We start from the raw sequence: 26,180 nt of genomic DNA, 5'->3' as shown, positions 1-26,180 counted from the left end.
TATTTTTGACTGAAATAAATTTGTCTATGGTTTAACTGTGCAATTTTCATTTTTGTATGTATGTTAACGTAGATATAAGTCAATTATGTAATGTATAAATTCTACTTAAAATGTTTTTAATGAAGCTATAGATGTCTGTTTTGGTTTTTTTCCCCCACAAAAATAACTTGCAAAATGCTAAAGTGGGGATTAAAACACTTGACACAATGTATGATTTGATGGAAACTAAAGGAAGCACTACACTACTAGGTAGTATATACATAATCTAGCTATTATTATTTTTAACATAAACCTTTGTTTCTCCTTAAATACTATTCATCCTTGATTCAGATTTGGGGTAATCACATTCCTCAAACATTAGTCCCCTTTGTCTTTCTCAACAGATTCTGTTTGATCCACTGTGTGGTGTTTTGCTTTTATTTCAATTTTCCAGCTTTGGCAGGTTTTGTGTGTGGTGTGGACTAGCATTTGTTGCTTTTTGCATTGTCTCCAAAAGTATGCATCAACAAAGGAAAATCTAAATTTTACAATCTTACAATTTGTAACCAATCTTTAGATTAGCTGGCCTAAGATTTGGTTAATTAATTATGATTTATACACCAAATTGGTGCAACCTTCAAATGGATTTGGATGGAATTGACAAAAAACGAGCCAATATAGACCACTTTCTTCTTTGAATGTATTTCATCCATGAATATTCAAAAGTATGTGCTAAAAGTGTTGGCTTCATTCTAAATAATTACATATGGATTTAAAGTAATTGTAGAGAATGTGACCTTTATATAGATACATAGATACATAGACAATCGGTGCAGGAGAAGGCTATTCGGCCCTTCGAGCCAGCACCGCCATTCAATGTGATCATGGCTGATCATCCACAATCAGTACCCCGTTCCTGCCTTCTCCCCATATCCCTTAATTCTACTAGCCCTAAGAGCTCTATCTTACTCTCTTGTGAATGCATCCAGTGAATCGGCCTCCACTGCCTTCCATGGCAGAGAATTCCACAAATTTACAACACTCTGTGTAAAAAAGTTTTTCCACATCTCAGTTCTAAATGGTCTACTCCTTAATCTTAAGCTGAGGACCCTGGTTCTGGACTTCCCCAACATTGGGAACATGTTTCCTGCATCTAGCGTGGAATCTAATTTTCTATGTATCTCTAAGATCCCCTCATCCTTCTAAATTCCAGTGAATACAAGCCCTGTCGCTCCATTCTTTCATCATATGACAGTCCCGCCATCCTGGGAATTAACCTCGTGAATCTATGCTGCACTCCCTCAATAGCACGAATGTCCTTCCTCAAATTACCTTTTGGAAATAAATTGGGGATGTAGCAATTGGGGATAGCCTTTCTGTATAAATGTGCCATGTGGATTATTGTGGGGTCACTTGCCTTAAAATTGGAAAATTCAATAGATATGGGTGCTTTATGAAAAAAAACAACATTATCAGCAATATGCATTACTTTCCATTATTCTTTACATGTTTAAATTTTAATAAGAATTTTTGGTAAAATGACATGGAAACTAAAACACATTTAAAGGAATATACTTTAATGGAGAGAAGAAGGATAGAAAAAGGAATGGCAGAGAAGAAATCAAGTGATTGTAGAAAGTCATTGCCAAGGTATAAGTGTGAGCAGATGAGTGACAGATGCATCCATTGCAGAAAAATATGGCATAATTGATGTTGGTAAAGAACCAATACCATACAACTCCAATAGCCTGATATCTAACTGTTTAGAGATCCTCCCTATTCCATCGGAAACTGCAGATGCTGGTTTAAATCGAAGGTAGACACAAAATTCTGGAGTAACTCAGCGGGTCAGGCAGCATCTCTGGAGAGAAAGTCTGAAGAAAGGTCTCGGCCCGAAACATAACCCATTCCTTCTCTCTAGAGGTGCTGCCTGACCCGCTGAGTTACTCCAGCATTTTGTGTCTACCTCCGGATTCCATATCTGGCTCATTGGGTTCTGTTTCCCATGCTCCTAGAAATATCCCATTTCCTGCACTGCCTTTAAATATACCAGGATTCAAATTCCCACGTTTGTGTTAAACTCAAGTGGTCCGGCTTCCCGCACTTCCTTTAAACTCACCTTGGCCCCATTTCCGGCGCTTCCTTCTAACTATTTTAGAGCCCCCATTCCAGTGTTCCCTTTGAAGATATCTAAGCGTCCGGAGAAGGGTCTCGACCCGAAACATCACCCATTCCTTCTCTCCAGAGATGCTGCCTGTCCCGCTGAGTTACTCCAGCATTTAGTGTATATCTTCAGTGTAAACCAGCATCTGCAGTTCTTTCCTGCACATGAGCTTCAATTAAGTTTGTTGGGTTCACCTTTAAACTCGCTGAGACCCTGTTTACAGCACTCTCTTTAAACTTAACACGGCGCCAATTCCATAGTCTTCTTTCATACTCATCAGGTTCACAAGAAGATTTATTAAACTGCTGTGTAACATCTTTAAAAGAAAAACAGTGTGAGAGGAATTCAGTACACCAGATGGTACACTTCCATTAAAACTGCAATATTATCGAAGTGATATCCAAGTGTCCAAGCACTGCCAATGTCCAGAGGATGCCAGAATACTGGAGTTTTACTGCAGATAGAAGTATTTTTTAAATTCCTGGGGTACTCAGGCTAAAAGATTCTGTGCATCTACCCTGCCTATTTCCCTCATGATCTTATACACTTCGATAAGATCAGCCATCATCTTCCTGCACTCCAAGGAATATAGTCCTTGTCTGCCCAACCTCGCCCTGTAGCTCAGGTTCTCAAGTCCTGACAAGAGTTTAAAGCATTCCAATTATATTTTCAGTCAGAGAGTTGTGAATCTGTGGAATTCTCTGCCTCAGAAGGCAGTGGAGGCCAATTCTCTGAATGCATTCAAGAGAGAGCTGGATAGAGCTCTTAAGGATAGCGGAGTCACGGGGTATGGGGAGAAGGCAGGAACGGGGTACTGATTGAGAATGATCAGCCATGATCACATTGAATGGCGGTGCTGGCTCGAAGGGCCGGTTGGCCTCCTCCTGCACCTATTGTCTATTGTCTATATTGTAATATTGGCACAATTTAGATAAACAGTCATTGAGATTTGTTGATAGACTCAGCTGAAAGTATACTATGTGTATGAAGATTATGTAGCTTCAGTTCTAAATCTGGACCATATAAAGAATCTGCATATTTACACACTTCATATGTATAAGTGAAATATAAAGAGAAAGGGCTAATTAGAGGGGTTATTTGGTACAGGAAAGCAAGAGTTGTAAAAGCTATTGAAAAAAATTATGAAGCCTTACAACCTGTCAGGCCCAGGTCAGTATGGAAAAAGTACTAAAAAAATGGCAAGCAAGAATGAAGAGAAAGGAAGCTCAGGCTTGTAAATGAGTGGCAGAATGTGTCCACATCTGTTTGATTCTTTGACAGAGGCAGCGAGATAAATTGGCCTCTGTTTTAGTTCAGAGTACTGTTTCATAGGTTTTAAAGTTAGTCGTACTGCAATAGTAATACCTGGAGTTATACCTGGTAAATTTGAAGTTACAAGGTTGTAGGTTCACATTACCTATATACTAAAACTCTCGTTTGTTATCTTGTTTGTGACTGAACTTCAGCCAAAACGGTACACGATAGCATGACAATTTTAGGCCCACCTTACTCACCATTGTCACTTTAGTGATAATGCAAGTAGTTTTATTGAAATCAGTGTTATATTTTTAGTTATTCACATTTTTAAGTTTAAAAGGAGGGGAGGAGGGAGGGAGGGGAGGGGGGGTTGAGGAGAGAGGGGAGGGGGGGAGGACAGTGTGCTGCACCAATGCAGGAGAGGTTTGGGCCCAACGGGTCCACTTGGTCTAGTACTCTATAAAACCCGAGTGCATAATCCATGCTGATAATAGTACGGCAGTTCAGAATGTCAGATAAGATGTTAAATGAATCATCTTGTCAGATAACTATTGAAAGAAATTGTTCCATTCTTTGAACAAGCTAGTTCTTTGTTGGGTCTGATATTTGCTTGAAGGCAGAATGTAATTGCAAGTTTTTATATTTGCATCAGACCTGGAATGGTGTGTGTGACTATTAGGAAATGTTGTGTGATTTCAGTTACTGTCTTTAGCATTCAAATATAAATGCAGAAGAGCATTTCAGTTTGGATGCTTCTGGTAATTTAATTGGAGTAAGCAAAGACCTGTAAATACTTCCATTTGAAACAAAATTACTCCGATATTCTCTTGGCCAGTTTCTTAGCCGGCCGTGTGAACAAGAAACAAATGTTAAATTGTCCTATTTATTTCCTTGCTGGGGAAAAACAATTGTGTAATATAAATGTATGTACAGTGCCACCAATAGGAGTAGGAGAGTAAATGTGAAAAGATATTTGTTTAATTTTGTTAAGATATCTCACACTTAATCCTCATCCCAGTGTGCTTTTCCATTCTATGGAAAAAATGTGTGTGCAAACCTGAAAGTTTTCAGATGCACTATGTGTGCAAGCACTATGAATAAAGAATGAGCAGTTTTCTATTTGGTGTGGGTGTGTGTCTGTACTGTGGTAACTGCAGGAAATTTGCACTTTCTGCCTCTTTGTATATCTTTTGGATGGGAAAAGGGACTGGGCAGAAATATTTTATTGAGTTGAGTGTGATTTTAAGACATATACATCTGCTGTTATTTCAACCCTAATTATCATACTTCGTTATCACATGTAGTAATTTTCAAAACTATATTTAACATTAAAAAATAATAGATTTATGTTTAAAGTACTGTAAAATGTTTGAAAGACATATCCGACCTTATCCCATTTCCCCCCCACATTAGTCATTAGCTGTGCTCGCCATGTGTTTGGAATTGTACTCCTGCTCAATACATTTCTTATTTATATTTTAGGCTATCACGATCCAGAAAACTTTTCTTGGAGGAAATACTTGGAGGAATTGGGTGCTACTTCAGCTCCAGCCCGTGCTTTCAAAATAGTACGTTACTGTTAAGAAAACTGATCAGATTTAATTTTAAGTAGCAGAATATATCAAATAATATGGTCAATGTACAGTATGTCTATTGATTTCAAACAATGGCAAAGAAATAATCGCATATTAAAAAACTCATTAGCTAGTTCTGCCAAACAATATTTAATGAAAAAAATCAAAATTCAGTTCTTGTTCAATTTGGGGGTTTATGTGGTCACCTGCCACCTTAAAATGTAATATTATCGAGCATGACCATTAAATGCCTCATAACGTAACATAAGGTATAGGACCACAATCAAGGAGAAGGTTTTCCTGAAAGCTTGTGAAAAATAAACCACTTGAAAATGTTCAAAGTGTCAAACTAAACATTTAAAATCACCACAGGAGCTAAATATCTTTGAACATCTTGCTTACAGTGTCCTCCATAATGTTTGGGACAAAGACCCATCATTTATTTATTTGCCTCTGTACTCCACAGTTTGAGATTTGTAATGGAAAAAAATCACATGTGGTTAAAGTGCACATTGTCAGATTTTAATAAAGGCCATTTTTATACACAAAATGCTGGAGTAACTCAGCAGGTCAGGCAGCATCTCGGGAGAGAAGGAATGCCATCTCCCGCCATCTCCCGAGATGCTGCCTGACCTGCTGAGTTACTCCAGCATTTTGTGAATAAATCGATTTGTACCAGCATCTGCAGTTATTTTCTTATACCATTTTTATACATTTTGGTTTCACCATGTAGAAATTACAGCTGTGTTTATACATAGTCCCCCCATTACAATGCACCATAATGTTTGGGACACATGGCTTCACAGGTGTTTGTAATTGCTCAGATGTGTTTAAATGCCTCCTTCATGCAGGTATAAGAGAGCTCTCAGCACCTAGTCTTTCATCCAGTCTTTCCATCACCTTTGGAAACTTTTATTGCTGTTTATCAACATGAGGACTAAAGTTGTGCCAATGAAAGTCAAATAAACCATTATGAGACTGAGAAACAAGAATAAAACTGTTAGAGACATCAGCCAAACCTTAGGCTTAACAAAATCAACTTTGGAACATCATTAAGAAGAAAGAGAGCACTGGAGAGCTTACTAATCGCAAAGGGACTGGCAGGCCAAGGAAGACCTCCACAGCTGATGACAGAAGAATTCTCTCTAGAATAAAGAAAAATCCCCAAACACCTGTCCGACAGATCAGAAACACTCTTCAGGAGTCAGGTGTGGATTTGTCAATGACCACTGTCCACAGAAGACTTCATGAACAGAAATACAGAGGCTACACTGCAAGATGCAAACCATTGGTTAGCTGCAAAAATAGGATGGCCAGATTACAGTTTGCCAAGAAGAGCAACCACAGCAACTTAAGAGCAAAGAGCAACAAAGAGTAAGTTAAAAGAGCAACCACAGTTCTGAGAAAAGGTCTTGTGGACAGATGAGACAAAGATTAACTTATATCAGAGTGATGGCAAGAGCAAAGTATGGAGGAGAGAAGGAACTGCCCAAGATCCAAAGCATACCACCTCATCTGTGAAACACGGTGGTGGGGGTGTTATGGCTGAAGGTACTGGCTCACTTATCTTCATTGATGATACACCTGCTGATGGTAGTAGCATAATGAATTCTGAAGTGTATAGACACACCCTATCTGCTCAAGTTCAAACAAATGCCTCAAAACTCATTGGCCAGCAGTTCATTCTACAGCAAGACAATGATCCCAAACATACTGGTAAAGCAACAAAGGAGTTTTTCAAAGCCAAAAAATTAGTCATTTCTTGAGTGGCCAAGTCAATCACGCGATCTGAACCCAACTGAGCATGCCTTTTATATGCTGAAGAGAAAACTGAAGGAGACTAGCCCCCAAAACAAGCATAAGCTAAATCTGGCTGCAATACAGGCCTGGCAGAGCATCACCAGAGAAGACACCCAGCAACTGGTGATGTCCATGAATCGCGGACTTCAAGCAGTCATTGCATGCAAAGGATATGCAACATATACTAAACAAGACTACTTTCATTTACATGACATTGTTGTGTCCCAAACATTATGGTGCCCTGAAATGGAGGGACTATGTATAAATACTGCTGTAAGTTCTACATGGTGAAACCAAAACGTATAAAAATGGCCTTTAATAAAATCTGACAATGTGCACTTTAACCACATGTGATTTTTTTTCTATTATAAATCTCAAATTGTGGAGTACAGAGGCAAATAAATAAATGATGGGTCTTTGTCCCAAACATTATGGAGGGCACTGTATATTTGAAATAATTTCAACTCAGTTCTCTTTTCTTGTTTCTTTATTTACTTCTGCATTGGTCTGCAGTGATAAATAGGTAAACATTTCCCAAATATAACCCTGAAGATATTATAACATGCATAATGCATACTGCTTTGTCTTTTGACACCTTACAAATTGAAATATATATTTTAATAATACGATTCTCCTCGTTCATTCTTGGAAGAAAACAAATTTTAATATCAATGGACAATAGACAATAGGTGCAGCAGTAGGCCATTCGGCCCTTCAAGCCCGCACCACCATTCAATGTGATCATGGCTGATCATTCTCAATCTGTACCCCGTTCCTGCCCTCTCCCCATACCCCCTGACTCCGCTATCCTTAAGAGCTCTATCTAGCTCTCTCTTGAATGCATTCAGAGAATCCTTATGTCATCCTTGGACATGCTGTACAGATTTAGCTGTATAATTCAGCTTGGGTTTTTTTCTATTTGAGTTATTTATCATCTTCCAAGAGCCGGCTGTACTTTTTGAGAAGCTCCGCTCCTTCAACATCTGCAGTAAGATGTTCTACCAATCGGTGGTGTCCAGTGCCATCTTCTTCGCTGTCGTGTGCTGGGGTAGCAGAGCGAAGGCTGGCACTGTCCTGGGGGCGGAGTTGGATTCATGGGAGGTGGTCTTGGAGGGGAGGATGCTCCTAAAACTGCGGAGCATCCTGGGCAATACAGCTTACCCCGTCCATGACACAATGGTTAACCTGAGGTGTAATTTCAGCAACAGACTGGTTCCACCAAGATGCAGTACCGAACGCCACAGGAGATCCTGATTTCCCCGTGGCTATCAAACTGTCCAACTCCTCCCCCTTCTGTCGTGGGGTAGACTGACTCCCCTCCCCCTCCCCCTCCCCAATCTTTGCACATCCCCAATCCTTTCCACTCGTCACTTTAATTTCATGTTTCATGTGTCTTGTGTTTTATGGCTGTTGGCAGACTAATTTCCCTCCTGGGATAAATAAAGTTCTATCGTATCGTACTGTATAATGATTTAACTTGCTCAGTGCTGAATTTTCCATCACCCACAAGTAACTTTTAATTATTTTTATTTCCATGCCATCCATAATCTAAATGAATTACCTCCTTTCCGTGTGCACCATCCTTTTACTTTCCTTCTTTAGACCTATGAATGCTATTTTTTGGTTCAACCCATGCCTGGTTTAGCATCAACTTGTATGGAATTACTGAAGCCAAGAATAGGAGAAGCAGGGTCTCCAACAACATGAGTATACAAGCAGTTTAAAAGGTGTGTCTTGGGACTGAGAGCTGAAATTAAGGGAACGTGGTCAACAATAGGCAGCAGGGTAACACAGCATGGTTACAAAACTGGAAGTTATCTGCAATGTCCTCGTCCTTTGTAGCTTTAAGACAAGTTAGTTATTTTCACTATGGTGCTCCATTACTGCCATTTTCATGCAGATGCTGTGCGATGACAATCTTTGTGTGTATGTAGGAAAATAACTGCAGATGCTCGTACAAATCAAAGGTATCACAAAATGCTGGAATAACTCAGCAGGTCAAGCAGCATCTAGGAGAGAAGGAATGGGTGATGTTTCGGGTCGAGACCCTTCTTCAGACTGAAGGGTCTCGACCCGAAACACGCATGAGCTAAATATAATGTTTGTGTGTGTATAAGTTTCATAATTTTGTCTATATTTCCTGTTCCATTAAATCAGTTATTCTTTCAGATGTATGCAATTATTGTAGGAAATACTAGTTGTTGCCTTTGTGTGATTTAAAAAAAAAAAATCCTCAGTAGTCAGGAGTAACTTACGGTTAAAACTAATTGAATTTCAAAGGGAAAGATGTAAAAAGTTGTATGTCTTCCACATTAATAGCCTCTGGTCTTAGCAAGCACACTACAATTCTCCTGCCTTCCCATTTGAAGTCCGAAGAAGGGTCTTAACCTGAAAGGTCACCCATTCCTTCTATCCAACGATGCTGCCTGTCCTGCTGAGTTAAATCAGCATTTTGTGTCTATCACCAGCTTGTATGACTTCCATGTTTCAAACAGATGCACAGAAGTTGGAGGTCAGCTGACTCGCAAGGAGAATATTGCTAGTGTAGAACAATATGGTGAGAGGAATGTGTGATGTTTTGGGTTGAGACCCTTCTTCAAACTGATGTCAGGGGAGAGGGAGCTACATAGATAAGGAAGTGTAAGGTGTGAAAATAGGACAACGGGAATGGAGATCAAAGCAAATATAGAATAGATCATTGTTAGCTGGGAGAAGATAACAAAGCAAAGCGATAAAATGTAGTCGGAGATAGTATGACTGGTGGGAGAACTGGGAAGGGGGAGGGATGGAGAGAGATGGAAAGCAAAGGTTACTTGAAGTTAGAGAAGTCAATGTTCATACCGCTGGGATGTAAGCTGCCCAAGCGAAATACTACTGGCAGTACATTATTAATATTGTTACAGTTTTACAGAAATCATTATCAAAGCTAAACTTTTTCGGGTTGCTCATATCGCGACAATTCAATGTATATATGTGATTAACAGTTTTTGATCATTTCTACATGTGATGTGGCTAACTGAATGTTTTTTTCCAGAGACCACCACATGGATTCCAAGTGAATATGAAATTTGAAGCTGTGGATAAACGTAATCCAATGTTGATTCGTGTTGCTACAGTTGCAGATACCGATGATCAAAGGATCAAGGTACTAATTTATTCTCGCAAATTCTAACATAACATATTCAAAGATTCACAATTAATTGCAGTATTTCTTAGATCTTTAATTCCTTTCATGGTTTTTCCAGATTTTCCCATTTTCAAGCATAGCAGTTTGTGCAGCTTTACTTTTTGCTGTTTATGTACAGCTTAGCTAGAAATATTATATGCCAACTTCAATGATTTCCTAACCACATTCAATGTAATAGAAATTTAATCATGCAAGTGACAGGTGAACATTATTATCAATGTCGTTCATCAGTTCTTTTCCCTTTTCTTGATTAGTACGGGTGTCAGGGGTTATGGGGAGAAGGCAGCAGAATGGAGTTAAGAGGGGAATGATAGATCAGCCATGATTCAATGGCGGTGTCGACTTGATGGACTGAATGGCCTAATTCTGCTCCTATAAATTATGAACTTACTGTTTATTTTCCCATCTCCTTAACTCTCTATCTATTCGAATTGTACCACAGCAGCATAACCATTGAGCCAGGATGGTAAAACATATAGAGGAGAAAATTTATGCCTAAGAACATCTGTTTCTGTACAATTATAGTTCCTCTGATTTTACTCTTTTATTAACTGGATAAAATAGTATTTTTCACAAACCCCTTGGGTTAACAAAAGTCATATAAAACCTGGCCTATGTTTGAACCTTTTTAATGCATTGGGAAAAGAGATGCAGGAGTGCCATAGGGCCAGTATCTCATCTGATCTTTGCAGATAAAGCTGTAAATTAATCAACAGCTGAGCATTAAGAATGATGGAGCTTCTCCGAAATCACCCAATGTTTCAGCATTTGAAGTAAAAGATCTGCACATGCTGCAAAATCTGAAACAAAAACCAGAAGATGCTAGAAATCCATTGGCGGCACGGTGGCGCAGCGGTAGAGTTGCTGCCTTACAGCGAATGCAGCGCCGGAGACTCAGGTTTGATCCTGACTACGGGCGCCGTCTGTACGGAGTTTGTACGTTCTCCCCGTGACCTGCGTGGGTTTTCTCCGAGATCTTCGGTTTCCTCCCACACTCCAAAGACGTACAGGTATGTAGGTTAATTGACTGGGTAAATGTAAAAATTGTCCCTAGTGTGTGTAGGATAGTGTTAATGTGCGGGGATCACTGGGCGGCGCGGCCTCGGTGGGCCGAAGGGCCTGTTACCGCGCTGTTTCTCTAAATCTAAATCATTGCACGCTGCATCCATGGAGAGAGAAAAACAGTCAACATATCAGATTAACAACCCATCATCAGAACTGGGATGCAGAAGAAAATTTGGGCCAGTGCCTTATCAAAAACCAGGAGGAAAGCAGAAAGCATTGAGGCTGAATAAGGTAAAAGAAATGGACTGAAGTCCCATTGGAGAGCAACAGAACTTCAAGGTGGGCATTGTTAGAAAATATGGGGCAGTGAATTGAACAGTAATTCAAGCACTTGCTGGTATTCTCATTTGAAATATTCTGCTCTTCCCTCCTATGAGAAATCCGTCTGCCTATTTTATCCTATTACCTGCAATGGTTTCTGCTTCGTCCTTATGTTATGATGAAGAGTCAATGTCCTATTCTCATACTCATTGAGTATTTCTGACATTTTCTGTATTTCTTTCAATGTTTCAGTATGTTGGTGTTTCTTGATATTTTAATTCTATGCACCCTTATTTTTTGCTTTATTATCCCATCACTATTTTGCAAACTTTCATATCACAAAAAGCATGAAATAAAATACCCTGACCTCTGGCATCATCTTTGTAAGTCTCTTTGAAGAGCTTAATATCTTTCCTAAAGTCTGATGCACAGAACAAAATACATATGAGGTCTGAGGCAGGATTTGGTCAGTGTTGGAAAAAAAACTGCAGATGCTGGTTTAAATCGAAGGTAGAGACAAAATGCTGGAGTAACTCAGCGGGTCAGGCAGCATCTCAGGAGAGAAGGAATGGGTGATGTTTCGGGTCGAGACCCTTCTTCAGACCCTTCTTCAGACTTCAGGTCAGTGTTGCTCAGTGTTACCTGCAACACTTTGTTCACAAGGACTAATCCCAACATTGTGCTTAAAAGCACCGAACAAGGGTGGGTCCTTTGTTTGGTGTGTGGACCTCTTTCTTGCAGAGGCTGAATATTATCTCCTCCTCTAGACCATATCAATGTGAATCTGATAAAGAGTCTCAAACTGAAACGTCACCTATCCATGTCTTCCAGGGATGCTGCCTGACCCACTGAAATACTCCAGCACTCTGTGATTTTTTTGTTTTCCTTTTTGTAAACCAACATCTGCAGCTCCTTGTGTCGACAGAATATGTGGCAGTTCCGATGAAATGTCAATCAGTTTCTTTCTCCACAATTGCTGCTTGACATACCGAGTATTTCCAGCACTTCCTGTTTTTATTCTTTAATTCTCAGTAAGCGGTCATGGTTATGAAACAGTTTGACAGGTACATGGATAGGACGGGTCTGGAGGGATATTGTCCAAACGTGGGACTAGTGTAGCTGGGACACGTTGGCCAGTGTGGGCAAGTTGGGTGAAGGGCTTGTTTCCACACTGTATCACTCTGTGACTCTATAATATTATCTAGTATAAGAAAATAACTGCAGATGCTGGTACAAATCGAAGGTATTTATTCACAAAATGCTGGAGTAACTCAGCAGGTCAGGCAGCATCTCAGGAGAGAAGGAATGGGTGACGTTTCGGGTCCCAAAACGTCACCCATTCCTTCTCTCCTGAGATGCTGCCTGACCTGCTGAGTTACTCCAGCATTTTGTGAATAAATACCTATAATATTATCTCCTCTCACTAAAATAGTGGGTTTTAATACATGGCCTAATAAAGAAATCTTTAATAGTAGATATATAAAAATAGAGTCACTGATCAGATATCAAAATACAGAACTGGTGATCTCAAAACAGAGTCCTGGACATAAAGGAAAGTCTGTTGTAAATGTCATCAGTTCGGGTGCTCTAATTAGACTGAGTAGGAAATATAGCTTCTGTGGATATATTTTGTAGACCATGCATCATTTTAATCACCTACGGTTGTTTTACATGATGTTCATGCAGTCCACGGCAAAAATAATTTCAGGACAAATTAACGTGACCTCGGTAATTTAATTTTGCTAATTAATTGACATGGTTAATAATTGATGTAAGCATTAATAAGGAAAACCAAGAGGAAAAACAAGATGCACTCGCTTCAGGCAACATCATTTCGACATAGTTAAATATTATTTTCATTTATGGGTCAAACAGAAAGGGTAACTGAAATTAACATAACAATTGGATAGACTAAGGGATAAAGGTTGGTGACAGCATCAGAGAAGCCCCCTATATTCTTTGAAAGAATCATTGACATTCATCTGAGAAACAGAGAGAACTTTGTCTCATTCAATACTTATCTGAGAGTTAGCCCCTCTAGCAGTACACCAGTCTCTCTGCCTATATCTCTTCCTCAAGTCTCTGGAGTGAGATATCAAAGCAGAACCTCCAAGACGGAGACAAAGGTATTGCCTGTGATCATCAACTAACACTGTTGAGTTTAATTTAGTCTCACAGGGAAAGTTACATATCAACCTCACTTTGTTCATGGAATGTAGGGAGCACATGAATAAAATCTTGGGAATAAAAGCAGCCCTTGCCACTGTACATTAAAAATCCAATTATTTGATAGTAAAACACTTTGCGATGTCCTGGTGTTAAATAAGTACAGGATGGTTTTATTTAATGAATTGGTTACTCAAGGTTTTACCAGATAGGATTGCACACTAAACATTATAAACTGAATTCTTCATTTTCCCTTGTGTTTGTTGTTTGTCCTAATTCAATGTCTGGAAGTAGGGGTGAGAGTTTAGCTTTGAATTGAGTTGAGTGAGAGATACTTGCTGGAATTTAGAAGATTGAGGGGGGATCTTATAGAAACTTACAAAATTCTTAAGGGGTTGGACAGGCTAGATGCAGGAAGATTGTTCCCAATGTTGGGGAAATCCAGAACAAGGGGTCACAGTTTAAGGATAAGGGGGAAGTCTTTTAGGACCGAGATGAGAATGTTTTTTTTCACACAGAGTGGTGAATCTGTGGAATTCTCTGCCACAGAAGGTAGTTGAGGCCAGTTCATTGGCTATATTTAAGAGGGAGTTAGATGTGGCCCTTGTGGCTAAAGGGATCAGGGGGTATGGAGAGAAGGCAGGTACGGGATACTGAGTTGGATGATCAGCCATGATCATATTGAATGGTGGTGCAGGCTCGAAGGGTCGAATGGCCTACTCCTGCACCTATTTTCTATGTTTCTATACTACTTTGGGTTGCATTATTAGCAGCAGATGTACTGCTGTTATAGATCTTTGCTCCTTATTTCTCTTATGCCTCAGCAACGTTCCTCTGATCATAGAATGCAGTTGAACCATTGCCAAGCTGCGTTATCATGAACAAATCCTCCCAAGTCGCTGCATCAATGTTGAACTGTTTCACCAATGACTTGAGGAAGTCCTCAAAAAAACGTATTTTGGCTTCCCTAAGAGCATTTATCTTCATTAGTTTCCACAGAGAACCTATGTGAAAGTGGAAATGCTTTGCAGGTCAGGGACCATCTGTGGAGAGAGAGATATATATAATCCGTGTTTCAGTTTGATAACCTTTCATCACAACTGAGAAAAGTTGTAAATTCAATATTTTCAGCTGCAGCGAAAGAGATGGGGAGAGATCAATTGGACTGTCAATGATTCAGTGGAGATAAAGAAATAATGACACCAGTGGTGGTGGTGTTAGCTTGGAGATAAGTGAAAGCTTGTTCTTCGCAGAGGAACTGCTGGGGATAGATGGAAATAGGAGACAATGAAATAGAAGAAATCTGGCATAGCATGATGCCATTAAATCTAGAAGGTAACATTTTGTATATTCAGACAAAAAATGCTGAAAAATAAACTTGCCAATATAAATCAAGTTCAAATTGACTTCTTTGCACCTAATTAAATTTGCAAAGCATTGCCTTGCTCGAGTGAGGAAATGAAATTCCTATGTGCTCCCATCTGCTGACATTTAATCACAGGTTGTTTGAACATTAAGTGTTTCTCAGTTTTAACAAGTATATCAGTTGCTCTCCTGTAGATATCAGTCAATTTAAAACGGCAATCCCATTATTTCTCATCGCTTTTTAAAGATCAAATCATTAAATTGAAAAGTTTCAGGTCATCTGATTCACTATGCATACTCATGATAATTTTGAAATATGGGATGGTTTCTCTATTAAGGCATCAAGTGAATAACAGATAACTGTGGGGAGCTCTAACTGAGTGCATCTGCAGAGTATGCACACAGTAGGGAAAATTAGTGTCAAGCGTATTGTTTCGATAAAATTTATCCTCTTTTGGTCCTCTTCTTGCTCATTTTCCAGCATTGAGTAGCCTCTACTTAATCTTCAATTGATGTTCAATTCCAAGAGAAATCCATACCAGGGCAAACATGTCTGGGAGCATTTTGTTTATGCAGAGGTTTTGAATTATACAAAAAATACTTACGTTCTTGCTATTGAGGGCGTGCAGCGTAGGTTTACTAGGTTAATTCCCGAAATGGCGGGACTGTCATATGTTGAAAGACTGGAGCGACTAGGCTTGTGTGCACTGGAATTTAGAAGGATGAGAGGAGATCTTATCGAAACGTATAAGATTATTAAGGGGTTGGACACGTTAGAGGCAGGAAACATGTTCCCAATGTTGGGGGAGTCCAGAACCAGGGGCCACAGTTTAAGAATAAGGGGTAGGCCATTTAGAACTGAGATGAGGAAAAACTTTTTCAGTCAGAGAGTTGTGAATCTGTGGAATTCTCTGCCGCAGTGGAGGCCAATTCTCTGAATGCATTCAAGAGAGAGCTAGATAGAGCTCTTAAGGATAGCGGAGTCAGGGGGTATGGGGAGAAGGCAGGAACGGGGTACTGATTGAGAATGATCAGCCATGATCACATTGAATGGCGGTGCTGGCTCGAAAGGCCGATTGGCCTCCTCCTGCACCTATTGTCTACTGTCTATTGTCTATTGTACTTGCCATATCACATTATTCAACAGGAAATATCTATAGCTATAACCAGCATTCTGTTGAATTCTAACAATCAGAGGGAGCCTATAAGCAACACAGCTGTAGTTTTTTTTTGCTATTCTAAAAGAGGCCCAATGGTGGGTGTGGTGGGTTGGTGCCGCGTCCTTCATGCTGCTTAATAGAATTTTTAACTTTGTGAGGTTAAGACCGGGCATTGCCGAGAGTGTGTAGCTCCAAAATGACAACACCAGTATCAACTGTCATTACCTCCTCCTTTGATATCATGATCTGGCTCTCATAGAAACATAGAAAATAGGTGCAGGAGTAGGCCATTCGGCCCTTTGAGCCAGCACTGCCATTCAATATGATCATGGCTGATCATCCAAAATCAGTACCCCGTTCCAGCTTTTTTCCCCATATCCCTTGATTCCGTTAGCCCCAAGAGCTAATTCTAACTCTCTCGAAAACATCCAGTGAATTGCCCTCCACTGCCTTCTGTGGCAGAGAATTCCACAGATTCGCAACTCTCTGGATGAAAACGTTTTCCCTCATCTCAGTCCTAAGTGGCCTACCCCCCTTATTCTTAAACTGTGCCCCCTGATTCTGGACTCTCCCAACATCGGCAACAATTTTCCAGCATCTAGCCTGTCCAATCCCTTAAGACTTTTCAGACTTTATCGGACTTCCCCGACTTTATCGGACTTCAATTTTATATCTTTGCACTAAATGTTGTACCCTTTATCCTTTATCTAAGCACTGTGGACAGCTTGATTGCATTCATTGATTGCAAACGGTTGTCTTTTCTTTGATTGAATAGCATGTAAACAAAAGCTTTTCACTTGTCAACTGCTGACTAGACGTCAAGGAGATTGGTAGGCAGGTTTGCCATGGTTTTATTCATTGTTAACAGTGGATTTAGTCTATTATATAGGTAATCTTCTGTATAATAACTTTTTTGATTTATTTCAAGTATTGTGCCTGCACAAACTGAGATGTGTACCCATTCTTTTAACTTTGTTAACCTCCTTGCATCTCATCTTCTGTAATGTATCTGCTCGTTTTTTACTGTTTCATCCAGATGAAAGTAATGTCTGATGGAATAAACATAAAAGGTGGGAAACAACCCAAAGCAAGTAATTTAAAGTGATACGTTTGACGACTTCACAACACTCCTTGTATACTGGATAAATTGTTAACACGTTTTAAAACACATGCAAATGCAGACCAAGATTCAATAGGAATTGCAGATTTTGTTTTGAGCTTCTATATTTATGGAATTCTTTTTCATGCTTATATCTATTATTAAATATGTCAGAAATTCACAATTTGTGAAATTCACAAATCTGTCAGAAATTTACAAAATGTAACAAACCAAGGTTACAATAACTTGTCCTGAACAACATTTGCATTTTGATTGCATGGATATTTTATAAGGTAAACTGCAAAACTGAGGATTACATGTTACAAACTAAGTTAAAGCCATGTGAAATGAAAAATAAGCAACAAAACAGTTTGACCTGACAACACATTTATCCGCCCAAAACTACCACAAATAGAGCATAGCTAAATATTCAGATGCAGTTAAGTGTTACAAGTTCAAGTTCACAAGTAATAAGAGTAGAATTAGGCCATTCGGCCCATCGAGTCCGCTCCGCCATTCGTTCAGGGCTGATTGCCTCCTAATCCCATTTTCCTGCTTTCTCCCCATAACCCTTGACACCCGTTCTAATCAAGAATTTATCTATCTCTGCCTTAAAAATATCCACTAACTTGGCCTCCACAAACATTGAGTTCCACAGATTAACTACCCTCTGATAAAGAAGTTCCTCCTCACCTTTTTAAAGGAGCGCCTTTTAATTCTGAGGCTATGACCTCCGGTCCTTGACTCTCCCACCAGTGGAAATGTCCTTTCCGCATCCATTCTATCTGTGCCTTTCATTATTCTGTAAGTTTCAATGAAGCCCCATCCCTGAACCTTCTGAACTCCAGCGAGTAGAGGCCCAGTGCTGTAAAAACGCTCATCACATGCTAAACCACTCATTCCTGGAATCATTCTTGTAAACCTCCTCTGGACCCTCTCCAGAGCCAGCACATTCTGTTATATCAAAGGTAGACACAAAATGCTGGAGTAACTCAGCGGGTCAAGCAGCATCTCGGGAGAGAAGGAATGGGTAACGTTTCGGGTCGAGACCCTTCTTCAGACTAATGTCAGGAGAGGGGGCAGGACAAAGATAATCAGAAGCAGGAAGACTAGTGGGAGAACTGGGAAGGGGGGAAGGGATAGAGAGGGAAAGCAAGGACTATCTGAAGTTGGAGAAGTCACTGTTCATACCGCTGGGGTGTAAACTACCCAAGCGAAATATGAGGTACTGTTCCTCCAATTTGCGCTGGGTCTCACTCTAACAATGGAGGAAGCCCAGGACAGAAATGTCAGATTTGGAATGGGAGGGGGAGTTGAAGTGCTGAGCCACCAGGAGATCAAGTAGGTTAAGACAAACTGAGCGGAGATGTTCAGCGAAACGATCGCCCAGCCTGTGCTTGGTCTCGCCGATGTTGACACCTGGAACAGCGGATACAATAGATGAGGTTGGAGGAGGTGCAGGTGAACCTCTGAGTCATCTGGAAAGACTGTTTGGGTCCTTAGATGCAGTCGAGGGGGGAGGTAAAGGGATAGGTGTTACATCTCCTGCAGTTGCAGGGGAAAGTACCTGGGGAGGATGTGGTTTGAGTGGGAAGGGACGAGTTGACCAGGGAGGTTCGAAAGGAATAGTCTCTGCGGAACGCAGAAAGAGGTGGAAATGGGAAGATGTGGCCAGTTGTGGGATCCCATTGGAGGTGGCGAACACATTCTGTTATATATTTCCTGCACATTAATTTCCTACACCTTCTGTTATATAATTGCCATACATATATATATATATGCAGATGTAGGTTGTGAGTTACAGTGGGATTGCTGTCGAAAAAGACTGCCTGTGAAGATAGAATAGTACAGCACAAGAACAGGCCCTTCATCTCACAAGGTATTTACTGAACATGATGCCAAGACTATTACTTATTGACCTGTATATAACCCACATCCCCCCACTCCCTGCATATCTATATGCATATCCAAAAGTCTTTTAAATGCCACTAACGTACATTATCTGCTTTAACCACCAATCCTGACAGCGCCACCCTCTGTGTAAAATAAATTAACAGTTTTCTCACCAATATATTGATTTCCTCTCAGCTATTTTTCTTAAATAACTCAAGCTGAACAAAAAAAAAGATCAGCAGAGAAAAATAACATTGGGACCATAAGGTTCTCAAAGGCACAGATGCTTTCACAATTATGTGGAACTGGCACAAGCCCTAGAAATGACAGTTGCGTAGAATGATCACAATATCCATGTATTTCTTACTTACCTTTCGGCCATTTGTAAGTGGAGAGCAGAGGCAGATATATACTGTTGAGAGTTGGTGCTCTCGTGCCTGAAGCAGCAGTCAGGGAATTGTCATGTAAAGTAAGGAACTGCAGAGGCTGGTTTATACTGAAGATGGACACAAAGTGCTGGAGTAACTCAGTGGGTCAGGCAGCATCTCTGGAGAAAAAGGTTGGGTGACGTTTTGGGTCGGGATCCTTCTTCAGACTGAAAGTAGAGTGGAGGGAACTGGAGGTAAGAAAAAGCCAAAACAAAGCAGGGCTGGCAACAGATGACCAAGGAAGGGTAGAGGCCATTGTTGGCTGGGGAAGAGGTGATAACGAAGGGATACAGGGATGTGAATAGTGGAACTAGTAGGATGACGAGGTGGGGAGGGGGAATGCACGGGTTACTTGAAATGAGAGAAATCAACGTTGATACCGCTGGGTTGCAAGCTGCCCAAGCGAAATAGGAGGTTGGGGGATCTGTGGAATTCTCTGCCTCAGAAGGCAGTGGAGGCCAATTCTCTGAATGCATTCAAGAGAGAGCTAGATAGAGCTCTTAAGGATAGCAGAGTCAGGGGGTATGGGGAGAAGGCAGGAACGGGGTACTGATTTAGAATGATCAGCCATGATCACATTGAATGGTGGTGCTGGCTCGAAGGGCTGAATGGTCTACTCCTGCACCTATTGTCTATCTATTGTCTATTGAGGTGTTGTTCCTTCAATTTGCATGTGGCCTCACTCTGACAGTGGAGGAGGCCCAGGACAAAAATGTCAGTGTGGGAATGGGAGGGGGAGTTAAAATGTTTGGACCGGGAGATCGCGTTGGCCAAGGCGAACTGAATGGTAAATGTTCTGCAAATTGATGATCAGCCATGATCACAATGAATGGCGGTGCTGGCTCGAAGGGCCGAATGGCCTCCTCTTGCACCTATTTTCTATGTTTCTATGATCACCCAGTCTGCGATTTTGTCCCACTGAGAACAAAGGACACATTAAATGAGGCTGGAGGAGGCGCAAATTAGCCTCTGCCTCACCTGAAAGGACTGTCCGGGACCCTGGACGGTGTCGAGGGAAGAAGTATTAAGAACAGGTGTTAGCCAAATGTTGCTGTGTGGTACACATCAATGTGGCCACTATTCTAGTGTTTGTATGGATGGATATAGGCCTTCTGATCAAGGAGGTGCATGGAAATAACAGGGAATAGGTCACTTGAATTTTGTTTCAAATTTTCTTTCTCGGGTAATGGTGTGGACAAACGTCAGACATTCGGGGGTTCTGGTTAAACCCACAATGGTGGGCATATGTTGGCAAAGTACAATTCTTATTACCTTGATAGATTGCCCCATAATTACATGCCCTGTCATGAACTGCAACGTCTGCTGTAAAGAAAAATAAACTGCCACAATGAATTTCAGCCCCAATACATGAAAGTGTTATTCTATTCAATACAATACAATACAATACAATATATCTTTATTGTCATTGTACCCAGCGCCTCCCATACGATGCAATAATTTAAGTAATTAACAGCAACCCAACGAAACGAAACAATTGTAACAGTTTTTAGACAGGGTAAAGTGCAAGTTGATCTATGCGTTGTGGTCATCCGGCTCAGCAGGACCGGTTCATAGCAGCTATGGCTCTGGGGATGAAGCTGTTCCTGAGTCTGGAGGTGCGGGCATAGAAGGCCTTGTATCGTCTGCCCGATGGAAGGAGTTCGAACAGACTGTAGCAGTTTGTTTATCTACCGAATGAAAAGCAAATTGAAAGGTGTTCTGCTTCCACTGTAGGCTTTGAAATGTATGATGTGGAATAAAATAAAATAATGCATTTGCTTTTGTTTCAGATTCATTTTGATGGATGGAGTCATAATTATGATTACTGGCTTGATGCAGATCACCCTGATATTCACCCTGCTGGATGGTGTGCCAAGACAAATCATTCATTGCAGCCACCATCGAGTAAGGCAAATTAAAAAATATCTTCAGGTTACATTTCCCTGCATATATGCATTAAAGAAATTATATTTTAGTTTCACATTTAGTTACATAAACCTTAACTTTTCAGATCAATCCTTCAAATGGTATAACATAGGGCGGCACGGTGGCGCAGCGGTAGAGTTGCTGTCTTACAGCGAATGCAGCGCCACAGGCACGGGTTCGATCCCGACTACGGGCGCCGTCTGTACGGAGTTTGTACGTTCTCCCCGTGACCTGCGTGGGTTTTCTCCGAGATCTTCGGGTTCCTCCCACACTCCAAAGACGTACAGGTTTGTAGGTTAATTGGCTGGGCAAATGTAAAAATTGTCCCTAGTGTGTGTAGGATAGTGTTAATATGTGGGAATCGCTGGGCGGCACGGACCCGGGGGGCCGAAAGGGCCTGTTTCCACGCTGTATCTCGAAACTAAACTAAACTAAACTAAATCACTATGTCAAGTTGTCTGAGTCAAATGTAGGATTACCATATCTGCCAATAGCACATTATTGTATAAGAAAATAACTGCAGATGCTGGTACAAATCGATTTATTCACAAAATGCTGGAGTAACTCAGCAGGTCAGGCAGCATCTCGGGAGAGAAGGAATGGGTGACGTTTCGGGTCGAGACCCTTCAGTCTGAAGAAGGGTCTCGACCTGAAACGTCACCCATTCCTTCTCTCCCGAGATGTTGCCTGACATATAACATATAACATATAACAACTACAGCATGGAAACAGGCCTGTCCGGCCCTACCAGTCCACGCTGACCATTCTCCCTGACCTAGTCTCATCTACCTGCACTCAGACCATAACCCTCCAATCCCCTCCTATCCATATACCTATCCAATTTACTCTTAAATAATAAAATCGAGCCAGCCTCCACCACTTCCACCGGAAGTCCATTCCATACAGCCACAACCCTCTGAGTAAAGAAATTCCCCCTCATGTTACCCCTAAACCTTTGTCCCTCAATTCTGAAGCTATGTCCCCTTGTTGGAATCTTCCCCACTCTCAAAGGGAAAAGCCTACCCACGTCAACTCTGTCCGTCCCTCTCAAAATTTTAAAAACCTCTATCAAGTCCCCCCTCAACCTTCTACGCTCCAAAGAATAAAGACCCAACCTGTTCAACCTCTCTCTGTAGCCTAAGTGCTGAAACCCAGGCAACATTCTAGTAAATCTCCTCTGTACCCTCTCCATTTTGTCGACATCCTTCCTATAATTTGGCGACCAGAACTGCACACCATACTCCAGATTCGGCCTCACCAATGCCCTGTACAATTTCAACATTACATCCCAACTTCTATACTCGATGCTCTGATTTATAAAGGCAAGCATACCAAACGCCTTCTTCACCACCCTATCCACATGAGATTCCACCTTCAGGGAACAATGCACAGTTATTCCCAGATCCCTCTGTTCCACTGCATTCCTCAATTCCCTACCATTTACCCTGTACGTCCTATTTTGATTTGTCCTACCAAAATGCAGCACCTCACACTTATCAGCATTAAACTCCATCTGCCATCTTTCAGCCCACCCTTCCAAAAGGCCCAAGTCTCTCTGTAGACTTTGAAAATCTACCTCACTATCAACTACTCCACCTATCTTAGTATCATCTGCATATTTACTAATCCAATTTGCCACACCATCATCCAGATCATTAATGTAAATGACAAACAACAGTGGACCCAACACAGATCCTTGGGGCACTCCACTAGACACTGGCCTCCAACCTGACATACAATTGTCAACCGTTACCCTCTGGTATCTCCCATTCAGCCATTGTTGAATCCATCTTGCAACCTCACTATTAATACCCAACGATTTAACCTTCTTAATCAACCTTCCATGTGGAACCTTGTCAAATGCCTTACTGAAGTCCATATAGACAACATCCACAGCCTTGCCCTTATCAATTTCCCTGGTAACCTCTTCAAAAAAATTCAAGAAGATTAGTCAAACATGACCTTCCAGGCACAAATCCATGTTGACTGTTTCTAATCAGGCCTTGATTATCCAAATAATTATATATATTGTCCCTAAGTATCTTTTCCATTAATTTTCCCACCACAGACGTCAAACTAATAGGTCTATAATTGCTAGGTTTACTTTTAGAACCTTTTTTAAACAACGGCACAACATGCGCAATGCGCCAATCTTCCGGCACCATCCCTGTTTCTAATGACCTGCTGAGTTACTCCAGCATTTTGTGAATAAATCGAATAGCACATTATTCTTATGCTTCAATTACACATCACCTCAGCACTGACCCAGGGATATAGGATACCGAGTTTTGCAGCAAAGGATTTTCCTGCGGGTACATTGATGGAAATGGACTGTTTGACATTCTGGTCTACAAAGATGAGAATTTAAAGAGAACAAGTACATCCCTTACTTTTATTCATCAGGGTTAAATGCCGCAGTATAGGTTTATCACTGCCAGTGATCAGTAAGAGAAAATACTTCAAAAGGTCATGAGTACAGTTAAATCCTTGCTAGCGAATCTACCAAATATCTTTTATTGCTTTGCGACACTGCCCGATGTTATTTAAGCCATAAAACCTTATTAAGGTTGTATTAATTAATCAATCAATCAATACTTTATTACAGACTCAAGGACAATAGACAATAGGTGCAGGAGGAGGCCATTCGGCCCTTCGAGCCAGCACCGCCATTCAATGTGATCATAGCTGATCATTCTCAATCAGTACCCCGTTCCTGCCTTCTCCCCACACCCCCTGACTCCGCTATCCTTAAGAGCTCTATCCAGCTCTCTCTTGAATGCATTCAGAGAATTGGCCTCCACTGCCTTCTGAGGCAGAGAATTCCACAGATTCACAACTCTCTGACTGAAAAAGTTTTTCCTCATCTCAGTTCTAAATGGTCCAGATAAAAGCCAAGACATTATATATAATAAACATACAGAAGCACAATAAGTTACATACAAAAGCTCAGCAAGTTACTAACAAATTACTAACAAAAGCACAATAAATTACACACAAGCACAATGCATGGTTTAAAGCATCAGCCATCAGTGATCAACAACGAGACAACTATACCGATGTCTCCACAACTGTGATTGGTAGCGTGTAGTACTAAACCTTATTAGTGATAATGCCAAGATGATCTCATTTTCAGAGTCATTAATTCGGCAAATAAATGTACACACTAAATTTCTTAGCATGGCTTGTAGGGTATTAACTCCTGTAGCCACAAACATTTCACTTGCACTGCACCATCTTGGTCTCTTAAGTAATATCCTCATGGCATCATTAAAAACTACCTGAAGACTATGTAAGCTAGCTTTTTTATAGTTTGACCACAAGTGTGCAGTTTAGAGTGGTGTACAGTATGCTCTGAACAGAGACATCTTTACCCCATCTGTACATGCACCAAACCTGCGCAAGAGAATGTTAGCTTGTGCATATTTGCTTGTGCATGTAAATTTTCCCGGTGTGGGACGAATAAAGGAATATTATTATTATACATCATGCGGCGTTGCCTATAAATATCCTCATCATCTGTCATTTATTCTGTAATAAAATGTCCAACATATTTTACCTTATTACATACACTAAGATTATTGTCAGTCAATTTAAAATCAGAAAATTTTAATGCACACAAAAACATGAATTTTTGCATTCTTTTTTGATTCTGCTATTTTCCATTTTACACCTCCTTTAAACCATTTTTTCTCCTTATCCCATGACCATCCTATATCACTTTGTAATATTATCCGTTTGGCCATTAGGTCTTTCCTGTTCTAAATTAGACCTTCACTTTTGTTCTCTACTTCCTCCTTCATTTACATATTGACGTTTGTGTGTTCTGATGAGAGACATTGACTTAAAATGTTAACTCTGATTCTCTGCCTGACTTGATATTTCTACCCTTTGCATGTTTTTATTTCATATTTCATGCATCTGGCAGTTTTTAAAATAAAAAACGTGCTTTAACATTGGCACCCTCTTTAATTGATCAATTACGAAAATAAATTAAAAGCCAATTATATTTTTTAACACTTTCAAAAGTAACTATTCATTTCTGTTATGTCTTTCATCATGACCTGAATTCAGTTGGCACCTTAAATCCATGCCTGCTTACAGAGAAATCCCATTGGCCCATTCAGTCCTGGGTAACCTATTCTTTCATTCCCACAAACCCCTTCCACCTTCCTCCCTCCCCCCCTCCTCCGCATCCTGTCTCATTCTCGCACCACCCATTTTTATTAGGGACAATTTACAATGCCAAGCTAATTCAAGCTAACTAATCAACCAGCATGTCTTTGAATGTGAAGGCAAACTGGAACACCTGGTGGAGACACATTGAGAGATTGTACAAACTACACAGAAAGTACCAAAGACATGATCAAACCCAGGTTGCTGGAGATGTGCAGCTACACCACTCTGTCACCCGTTGCATGGCGCACATTTCAGTTTGTAAATGTGAAATTCTGACATTGCAGGGATTAACTCTTTGTATTTTGTACTGTCATCAGATCCCTTGCGATAATTACTGTTCCAAATTTGTTTCATGTAATTAAGCTTACATTTGTTTTTTTAAATTGTCACATGTACCAAGTGAAAAGATTTGTTTGTGTGCTATCTAATTAAATCAGATAATACTGTGCATGCATACAATCAAGCCATACACAAGTACAACAGGTAGAGAGCAAAGAGAAAAATACGAGTGCAGAATATGATTTTCTGCATTGTAGAGTTACAATTCCAGAGAAAACGTCCATTGTCCACAATGAGGTAGTTTGGAGGATGAGTACCAGCTTATGGAAGAACCATTCAGAAGTCTGATAACGGAGGGGAAGATGCTGTTCCTGAGTCTGATCCTACGTATTTTGTATCTT

The 26,180-nt window shown here is 40.5% G+C and overlaps 1 protein-coding gene across 3 annotated transcripts in view; it reads left to right on the top strand.

Moving 5' to 3' along the window:
• The window catches only part of l3mbtl4 (L3MBTL histone methyl-lysine binding protein 4), a 262,599-nt gene that overhangs the window by 138,060 nt on the left and 98,359 nt on the right, over positions 1-26,180 (top strand). For all 3 annotated transcript variants that reach the window (XM_078398236.1, XM_078398234.1, XM_078398235.1), the window contains 3 exons: positions 4,883-4,968; positions 9,809-9,919; positions 21,189-21,303. In XM_078398236.1, the coding sequence (XP_078254362.1) occupies positions 4,883-4,968; positions 9,809-9,919; positions 21,189-21,303 (312 nt within the window). The remainder of the gene's footprint in view (positions 1-4,882; positions 4,969-9,808; positions 9,920-21,188; positions 21,304-26,180) is intronic.

The sequence above is a fragment of the Rhinoraja longicauda genome, chromosome 4, assembly GCF_053455715.1.
Source record: "Rhinoraja longicauda isolate Sanriku21f chromosome 4, sRhiLon1.1, whole genome shotgun sequence".
Classification (NCBI taxonomy): Eukaryota; Metazoa; Chordata; class Chondrichthyes; order Rajiformes; family Arhynchobatidae; genus Rhinoraja; species Rhinoraja longicauda.
This window is presented reverse-complemented; position numbering and strand designations above follow the sequence as displayed.